At 58.5% G+C, this 9,703-nt stretch overlaps 1 protein-coding gene across 1 annotated transcript in view; it reads left to right on the top strand.

Moving 5' to 3' along the window:
* The window catches only part of PPP2R4 (protein phosphatase 2A regulatory subunit 4), a 40,724-nt gene that overhangs the window by 12,340 nt on the left and 18,681 nt on the right, over positions 1 to 9,703 (top strand). Inside the window, exons 6-8 of the mRNA XM_006768480.2 lie at positions 1,188 to 1,312; positions 2,222 to 2,322; positions 7,270 to 7,377. Of these exons, the coding sequence (XP_006768543.1) occupies positions 1,188 to 1,312; positions 2,222 to 2,322; positions 7,270 to 7,377 (334 nt within the window). The remainder of the gene's footprint in view (positions 1 to 1,187; positions 1,313 to 2,221; positions 2,323 to 7,269; positions 7,378 to 9,703) is intronic.

The following is a 9,703-nucleotide window of genomic DNA, read 5'->3' as shown; positions in this document are numbered from 1 at the left end:
GGGGGGGGGGGGGGACGAGTGGCCTCTTTCCTCGTCGCTGTCAGGCTGGGGACGGTGCTAGAGGGTTCTGCGAGTGCCTGTGGGTTCTCTTGTCCTGCCCTAAGCAGCTGGGGCTGCAGATGGGCTGTCCAGGTCTCCTCCAAGCAGGTTAAAATCCGAGTGAAAACAAGTGATGGCAATGCTACGTCAGGATTGCTGACGCTTCCGCGGTGTTCGCCAGGTGGAGGCAGGCGGAGTGCTTTACATACGACTCAGTGACGTGGTTTGTCTAGTGTACTCTGTGATGGTCGCCCAATGACGGAATCGCTTAATGGCACTTTTCTTAGAGCGTGTCCCAGTCGTTCAGCAGCACATGACTAATTCTCACAGTAACCCTAGGACAGTGATGGTGAACCTATGACACGCGTGTCAGAGGTGACACGAACTCATTTTTTTGGTTGATTTTTCTCTGTTAAATGGCATTTAAATACATAAAATAAATATCAAAAATATAAGTCTTTGTTTTACCATGGTTGCAAAAGTCAAAAAATTTCTCTATGTGACACGGCACCAGAGTTAAGTTAGGGTTTTTCAAAATGCTGACACGCCGAGCTCAAAAGGTTTGCCATCACCGGCCTAGGACGTGGCAACTGTCAATCCACTGTATAGGTGAGGACACAGGCAAGAAGCCAGGCCTTTCCCTGCGGTCACACAGCCAGGTGAGCCCAGGCATCAGGCTCTGACCTGTGCCCTCACCACGCAGACCACTGTCCGGGAGCGCAGGTGTGTTTCCATCATTAGAGCGTTGACTGTGTCCATTCTGGGCCCTGCTGCAGCAATGCCGGGATGCAGGAGCTCCAAGGAGGTTTGGGCGCAGCCCCCGACAGCAGTGGCCGCCGAGGTTAGAGAAGCGGAGGCTCCTGCCGGGGCCTTCACAGGATCGGGAGTCGGTGGTGCTGACTCCCTTTTTTTAGGAGGTGTTTTGCCCCTTTCATGGGCCAAAGGAAGGTTGCGTGTGGGAGAAGACAGTAAAGCTGCATTATTTTGGGATATTCAGCTGATGATAACTTGTGCGTGACTTCACTGAAATAGAGACCCGCTGTACTCTTAGGTGGTTATCTCCGCCTCCTTGCGTTCCCGGAGGCAGAAGAGTTGAGACTGTCCTTTCACTTTTCTGCCTCCCCTCTCCTCCCCACCCTCCTGTGCAGGTACCTTGAGGTGATGCGGAAACTCCAGAAAACATACAGGATGGAGCCAGCCGGCAGCCAGGGAGTGTGGGGCCTGGATGACTTCCAGTTTCTGCCCTTCATCTGGGGCAGCTCACAGCTGATAGGTACTGAGAGGCCAGGCACCCCTCCGCACACAAAGGTTTGAGAGCGCACTCTGTGTCCCTCCTCTGTCCCTCCTCCGTCCCTCCTGCCCAGAGAGTGACCCCTGGCAAAGCACATGTTAGACTGGCTATCGCTGCCGATCTGCTGCACGCCGGCGTGGCAGGCTGCGGAGGCGGAGGCAGAGTTCCGCCGAGATAATGGATGGGACACGGGCCGGAGCAGCGGCCCTTGCCTGGCGCATAGTGGACTGGTGTGAAATGCGCCCCACTCCTGGCAGCAGCTGTGGGGTTTTATGTTGAAAATCAGGGGCTCTTTGACTCGTGACCAGTGTCATCCGCTGTCGTCATTGAGCCACCTGTCAGGGGCCCATCAGGGAGCTGCCACCAGGTGCTGGGCAGTGGGCCGCGTGCTGTGGGCCTGCTCTGGTGGCCTCCGCTTTCCCTGGGCCAGCAGAAGGGGGTGAGTGCAGTGATAACTGCCTCGGCGTAGGTTGAACTGCCTGTGACTGTCAGTAAATGGCCATGTGGTGGGCACTGCTCTGTGCCAGGCCCTGTCTGCGTGCTCAGGTGGGTTATCGCCCCAGGCCTCTCGGAGCCTGCGGACCATTAGCGGACCCTGCGCAGGCACCGCCCAGCGCTTTCTGTGATTGGCAGGCGGCACCAGCAGCCCTACAGGGAGGCGCTGTTCTTGTCCCCGTCGCACAGAGGAGAGAACTGAGTCACACGGTTAGAGGGCAGCAGACCCGCAGCTTGTTCCACTGGACAGACACACGCACCAGGCCATTGACTGCTCCTGTGAGGTCCAGTGTCCAGGGCACACAGGCAGGACTGGCCCTGGGGGGGGTGTGGACCGTGTGGGCAAGGTGGCATGAGCACCTGGTTCTGAACCCCGGGGCTCTTTGCTGTTCCCAGATCACCCGTACCTGGAGCCCAGGCACTTTGTGGATGAGAAGGCCGTGAACGAGAACCACAAGGACTACATGTTCCTGGAGTGTATCCTGTTCATCACCGAGGTGAGGGGAGGGGTGAGGGAGACGCCGCGGCAGCCTCCGGGCTGGAATAAACAGAGATGGTGGCTTTGGACAGAGGAGCCAGAACTGCTGCTCAGAGATGGCAGGGCTGGCCCGGAAGGCTGGTCATTGAAAAGGAAGCCCCACTAGGCCTCTCTGAACAGCTGTCAGCTTCTGACCGTCCAGGGTCTCCTCCCCTAAGTTGGCCTCCTGGGTTTCTACATGACTTGCTCACTAGCAGACTCAGGGACTGAAGCGCAGGTTTGCAGGTGAGGTGTGTCGGCATCTTGCAGGCGGGGCCCAAGGGTCTGTAGAGCTCCGTGTGAGCGGCTGTGTGGGATGAAGCCGTCGCAGGAGCTGGGGAGATGCTGGAGTGGACGGCAGGACAGATTCCTCTGAAGGGACACGTCTGTCAGGGCCGGAGGACGGGCAGGTGCAGGGCCACGGGTGAAACCAGCAGGCCTGGGCCTCCCGCAGTGCAGCCTTGGACTGCTTCCTCACGATCGCATTGGGAGCTTGTTAAAACGCACATCCCTTGCCTTGGCTGGTTGCTCAATGGTTAGAACATTGGCCCTCGGACCGAGGGGTCTTGGTTGGATTCCCAGTCAAGAGCACATACCTTCATTGCAGGTTCAGTCCCCAGCGAGAGGCAACCAATCAATGTGACTCGTTCTCTCTCCCCCCCCTCCTCCCCCTCCCATCCACTCTGTCTAAAAAAACCCCAAAAAACAAAAAGAGAATGGAAAAAATACACTTCTCAGGCGAGGATTTTAAGAAAAGCACATTCCTGGGCTCCTCCCCAGCTTTCAGAATCAGTCTTGGAGGACGAGAGCCAGAGTCTGTGTTAAACACACTTTTCAGGTGGCTGCACATGAAAGTTGCGAACCCATTGCTCCCAGGGCCTCTGCCAGGGGGGCCTGCCATTTCCTGCCGGTACTGCCCTCCCCCCGCTTCCACAGGGCTGGCTCGCTGGCTGGAGAAGATCTGTGTCCGCTCTCTTTCCTGATGCTCACATGCAGGCCTGCTGGCCCCGGGGTTGCCCCTGGCACACCTGTGGACCCCTACCTGTGGGGCTGCTGACCTGGCTGCCCGTTCTGAGCGCCCTGAAGAGGGGGAGAAGCCTGGTTAAGCAGCTGGGGCTCCAGGCTCCTCCTGGTCAGCATTCAGCTCAGGCTTCTGCCCAACTCCAGAGGCCAGAGGGGAATGACATGTTTTTCCAAGTCAGCAAATGGACCTGGACTGACGGCTGGGCGGCCCCACGTCATTTCAGAGATCTGCTGCCTTCAGCAGTGTAGCCGCCCAAGGTCGGCAGGACTGCGGGCAGCCTGGCTCACTGCTGCGAGGGCCAGTCACGTGCTGCTCCCTCCAGAGTGGAATGCAAGGGTCGCAGAGCCTGGGGGACCCCAGGAGGAGCTGGAGGAGCAGGATGGGGGGAAGGGGTGCACGTGTTATGCTGGCTTGGCGCACGTGGGGTAAGAAGCTAAACCAGTGGCTGCCAACCGGTCCGAAAGGTTGGCGACCGCTGGTTTAAGGAAACGTTTGGAGCAGCGGTTGCCAACTGGTGGTCCGCGACCACTGGTGGTCTGTGAGGTCCGAGAGGTTGGCGACCACTGGGCGCAACTGTTTTGGCCCCATGGTGGTGGGCCAGTCCCTGGTCCCTGTCGATACCTAACAAGGAAGGTGAGGCCGAGCTTCAGGGAATGTGGGAATTGACTTCAGGTTAAACTTTTGTTTTTTGTATTTTTGTTTGTTTGGTTGGTAATGGTGGTATAAAAACTCAAAGTTTGGGACCCAGTTCCTCTGCTAGAGAAAAATCCTACAGTGGCCACTAGGTGGTGCTAAAGGCATGCCAAGCTTGGAGGTGGTTTTAACATTTAACTGGGGGAGAGGCCTGAACTGGGAGGGGGTCTTCTCGGGGTCCCACACCTTCTCTGCACAGCCCGTTTTCACGTTGGGTTGGGGCTCGGGTGTGGTAGTAAACATGGGATGCTCGCCGGGTGTGCCCAGGGCTGAGGTGACCGGTGAGGGCCCATTTCACCCCCCTGGCTTGGCTGCTGATGGCAGCATCTACGCTACCCCAACCCCTACCCCCTGCCACCTCAGACCAGCATTTTGTAGCCCCTGAAGGACGAGTGAGTGACCTGGCCCGGCACACCCTGACACAGGGAGGCCCGAGGCCTGACACTGGCACGCGGGGACCAGGCGGCCGGTGTGCGGCTCTGTGTGCTTTGTCCGGAAGGGGCAGCGTCCCTCGGTGGGGCTGGTGCAGTTGGAGATGAAACAAAACAAGTAGGAGATGGAACCGGGCCTCTCCTCCGGCTGCTCTCTTCCTGCCCTGCTAGCCCTGGGCATCCCGCCTGGCAGAGCTGCTGTGGCGTCCGAAATGCCGCCCTGCGCCTTTAAGAGCAGGGCAGGCAGGAAAGAATTTCAGTTTCAATCTGGCTTCTAAATTTGGAGTTTTGGGAAGGGAGGGATCAGATTTCAGCTGGAAGGGAAGGAGCTGACAGGAAGGCGCTGTGCAGAGCCTCCCCCACCCGCCCCATCCCCCCTCGGTTACTGACAGAGGAACCATTTACAAAAGGCCGATTCTCCTGGGAGTGGAGAGGCAGGAACGCAGCGTCTGTGAGTAATTTCCTGCTCAATATGGCTGCTCTGACTCACACGATTCCCCTGGGGTCACTGCGGGCCTGCAGCCGGCTTGCTGGTTCTCGCGCTCTCTCTTCTCCCTTTGTGGCTAGAAGGAGCTAGTTTTTTTTGTCTTCTTGCCCCATTCCTTCCCCCTCATCTGTTTTCCTTTCCCAGAGTTGCAAGTCTCCTTTTGAAGGACTTAGGGAGACCTTGGGAGGCAGCTCTGGCTTTTTTCTGGGGGAGTCAGGGCCACTGGGGCTCTGGATCTCGGCCCCCTGGCTCTGCAGCCCGTGCCCTTAGGGTGAGGCTGGCCCAGGAGGCAGAGCCTGAGCCCTTGCTGAGCAGGCCCCTGCGGCTGCTGTGGGACGAAACCACAGGGTAGCAGCAGGGTCCTCCTGATGGTGTGCGCATGGCACCCTGACCAGAGTGAAAGTGGTCCCCCTCTCCTGTATCCCTGAGCTCAGGTCCTGGAAGTATGCAAGAGAGGCCTGGAGCCCAGCCCCGTCCCCAAGGGCACAGAGCCTGCGGAGGGGGCGGGGCCAAGGGGAGGGAAGGCTGGGGTGGAGCCTGCTTGAGGGGGGCAGTTGGAACCAAGATCCCTGAAGGCCAAGCTCCTGCAGGCTGGGGCTCCTGGCTACCCCCCTCAGATAGAGGAGGGGGAAGATTCTGGGTGAAGGGACTGGCCCAGGAGCAACCCTGTGGGTACCAGGGTGGATTTTGTCTCTCTAATGCAGCGGTTCTCAACCTGTGGGTCGCGACCCCTTTGGGGGTCGAACAACCCTTTCATAGGGGTCGCCTAAGACCATTGGAAAACACATATATAATTAGATATTGTTTTTGTGATTAATCACCATGCTTTAATTATGTTCAATTTGTAACAATGAAAATACATCCTGCATATCAGATATTTACATGACGATTCATAACAGGAGCAAAATTACAGTGATGAAGTAGCAACGAAAATAATTTTATGGTTGGGGGTCACCACAACATGAGGAGCTGTATTAAAGGGTCACGGCATGAGGAAGGTTGAGAACCGCTGGTCTAATGCCTTGGGCTGCGGCCTCACTGCTGGAGGAAGGAGCCTGTTGTACTGAATTTGGGGGGTGAGACAGGCTTTTGGGGGACTTGGGTCAGGAGAGAGAGATGACAGTTTTGTAAGAGTTCCCCTTACTAAAGAAGTGGAAAGGCCTGTGGGGTCACCTGGCAGAGGCCACAGCCAAGGGCAGGGCTGGGGGCGGTGATGCCCAATATGCAGAGAGAGCTTTGGACCCCTCCTTCCTCCCCAGAATAGCTCTCCCTCAGCCCCACCTCCACGCACAGCCTCGTCTGGAATCTTCCACACTCTCGGGGTCCAAGTCGACGCTTCCTTGCCAGCTTAGCCTCTTTGCTTTTTAAACTCTTTCTTCTGAAGCCCTGTTCCCCCAGCGTCCGTGCTGCTCATCTGCCAAGGAGGGCGCAGCACTGAGGGGACTGAACTGCTTGCTTGTTAAATGCCAATGTGCTGGCCTCGTGCTGAGGGGCACACTCGAGCCCACACTTCCCGCTTCCAGCGTTGTGGTGTCTGATGCCCCGAGGACTCCATGACCATGCTGCTTGATGCGGTTTCTTCCTTCCCAGAGGCCAGCTTTTTGGCCAGAGGAGGCACCGGAATGGAGCTGTCCTGCGCCTCCTGCCTGTCCCTTGCTGGTGTGGTTCCCTCCCTTTCATACTTCCTGGCCGGGTCAGGCCGGTTTTCTGAACAGACCTTCCTCCTGGATCTGCAGCAGGTGCCCTTCCTCCACCTCTGCAGTCGGTGCCTGGGTTTGGTCTTACCCAGTTTGGCCCTCCCCCAAACCCACCCCTCCCTGGGCTCTTCTAGCTCTGCCAGTGGCAGGCGCAGGCCAGGTGCCCAGTGCAGAGCCCACCCTGTGTGGGGTGCTGGGCTGGGGAAGTGGGGGTGGGTCCCCATGCTGTCAGAGGCACCCTGAAGCCCTGGGGAGTTTGGGTGGAGATTTTATTTTTCTGAGGCTGCTGGGTTTGGTGGGTGGTGGGAATCAGACTCCTCCCTTTTTGTGGCTGTGGAAGAAAGAGGTTGACTAGGGATTATGTTTCCCAGTGGGTCTTGCAGGCCAAGAGGGACCCTGTCTGTCCGTTAGTGCGCCTGTATGTGTGTGTGCCCCACAGGCAGTTGCTGTGGCCTGGTGCCCATGTGTGCGTGTGGGGGTGTGTGTGAGTGCGTGCATCTGTGTGCATCTGTGTGTGCGTGCTTGACCTTGCCATGGGGAGCAGGGCATGGGCTCCCAGGGGCCCACCTTTTCAGCTGTGGACTCTCTTTTCCAGATGAAGACGGGCCCCTTTGCTGAGCACTCCAACCAGTTGTGGAACATCAGCGCTGTCCCCACCTGGTCCAAAGTGAACCAGGGCCTCATCCGCATGTATAAGGCCGAGGTGAGGGGGGCTGGCTGGGGCCCTGGGTCCGGGGCTGCTGTTCCCCCACCCCCACTCCACTGTTGGGCTCTGAGTTTGGGCCAGCCCTCTGACACTTGAGGCCTCAGAATCTCCATCTGTGGGATGGGCTTTGAGAAAAGCACTGGACGGAGGCCCAGGCTCTGCTGCCGGGGTGTGCTGGAGGGAAAATCTCCATTCCCACTGGTCAGAGGCCGGGGCCCTCGTGGCTGTCACCATGGGACCCAGACGGTGACGAGCTTGGAAAAGGGCATCATCCTTGGAGGCATCTTCCAACTGGTGCTTCTCTCACTGGTATCTGGTCTCTGGAGGGTGGACCTGGCATTTTAAAAAATGTGTTTTTACTGATTTCAGAGAGGAAGGGAGAGGGAGAGCGAGACATCGATGATGAGAGAATCATTGATCCGCTGCCTCCTGCATGCCCCACACCCAGGGATCAAGCCCACAACCCGGACAGTGCCCTGCCCGGGAATTGAACTGTAACCTCCTGGTTCATAGGTCAACGCTCAACCACTGAGCCACGCAGGCCAGGCCGGAGCTGGCATTTTTAATGACCACTTGAGGTGGTCTTCCCCCACCCCCGCTGCGGGGTGGTGGTGGTGGTAGGGCAGTTGCTGGGCTTCTGAGGGTGTCCCCTGCCTTCTTTCCTTGTCCTTCTTGGCACCCTTCTCCCAGCCAAGGAGGTGGCTTTTCTCTTGCAAGTAGAGAGGAGACGTTTTATTCTACCCTGTCCTTTCCACAGCTCCTTCCACGTCTTGGGCAGAGCAATCTGAGCTGCTTGGCCTCGGGCCGGGGAGGGCCTGGTGTGAGGTCCCTCACCTAGAGCCCTTGGACCCCAAAGTCCCCTCCTTTCACCTTAGGCGGGGGTCTGAGTGTTATCTGTGGTGCCCCCTCTCGACCCTTGGCCCTCTGGCTGCCTCCGTGGAGCGGGTTCTGTCTTGGGGCCACGGCATTGCACCCGGCACTCAGCCCAGCAGCAGGCAGGGCGGTCAGCGGGTTTGGGGTTTGGTAGTACAAAGGCTTTCAGTTGGCCTGGCCCCCTCTGCCTGGCCCTGAAGGAGTTAATGGCACTGGAACTGACCGGTCTGGCCCTCTCTTTCCTTTCCGCCCCTCCCCCTCCTGTCCTTTTCCTCTGGACTTCACATCCTGTGTTTAGGTTCCAGCCCACATACCTCTCTAATCTGAGAGAAGCCTTAGCTGGGCTCACAGGCCCTCTCCCCATCTCTGCCTGGAGAGCACCACCCTCTGGGGGTGCTGTTGTTTCTGACTGCCCTCCCCCCCACCCCCAATCTCTCAGTGGGTGCTGATGGGGAACTCTGTCACCCTGATGAGCCCTCACCCCTGCTGGCGGCTGTGTGCAGTGTGGGAGGAGCATATGGAGGAGCGCAGGGCCCCTCGCACCCCACCCCCACTCCTGGGAAGTGCCTATCACAGGCAGGACTCTGGTGCCTTTCCTGTTTGGGTTCTTTAGATGCTGTCCTGCAGGCTCTTAGTTGAGTAACTAAACTTATCCTGACATGGGCCCTCAAGGGCAGGAGACCCGCCACCCTTCTGCACCTGCCCTTCCAGAAAGGCCAGTGAACTCTGGTTGACAGAGGATGAGGGAGGAGCAAACTCAGATCCAAAAGGCGATAGTGTCGTGAGGACGGACAGTCCTGTGTGGCCGTTGTCAGTGTTTCTATGGATGTGGAACACAAGGAGGGCAGGGACCAAGACTACCTGCAGCTGGGACCAGACGGAGGGAGCATGAGCAGAAAACACGGGAAATCCCAGCTCGGGTGCACGCAGGCGCAGTGCGAGCTTGCAGCCTTGCCAGGCACAGGGTGGCGGCCAGACTTCTTTGTGGGAACTCAGCGACCTGAGGAACGCCGGGTCTCTGTGATGGGTTGCACCTTGGTCTTTGGTCCCTGGGTGTCTGTGGGGTCCCAGGCACCCTGCCCGGAGAGCCAAGGGAAGGACTTGCTTTTCCAGACCAGCTCAGTCTGCGGGGAAGCCAGTGCTGTCAGAGGCCCCGCCCTGGGCGGCTTCAGGATTTGCAAGCGGCTGCGCGGCCTGTCCCAGGTCTCTGTGATGGTTTGCACCTTGGTCTTTGGTCCCTGGGTGTCTGTGGGGTCCCAGGCACCCTGCCCGGAGAGCCAAGGGAAGGACTTGCTTTTCCAGACCAGCTCAGTCTGCGGGGAAGCCAGTGCTGTCAGAGGCCCCGCCCTGGGCGGCTTCAGGATTTGCAAGCGGCTGCGCGGCCTGTCCCAGCCTTCCTCGGGTGGCGGGCCGGTCCCTCCTGTGCTGCTCTCTCGAGTCACCAAGCCCA

Source organism: Myotis davidii, unplaced genomic scaffold (genome assembly GCF_000327345.1).
Source record: "Myotis davidii unplaced genomic scaffold, ASM32734v1 scaffold142, whole genome shotgun sequence".
Classification (NCBI taxonomy): Eukaryota; Metazoa; Chordata; class Mammalia; order Chiroptera; family Vespertilionidae; genus Myotis; species Myotis davidii.
The sequence above is the reverse complement of the archived record's forward strand: the minus strand, read 5'-3'. Positions and strand labels throughout refer to the sequence as shown.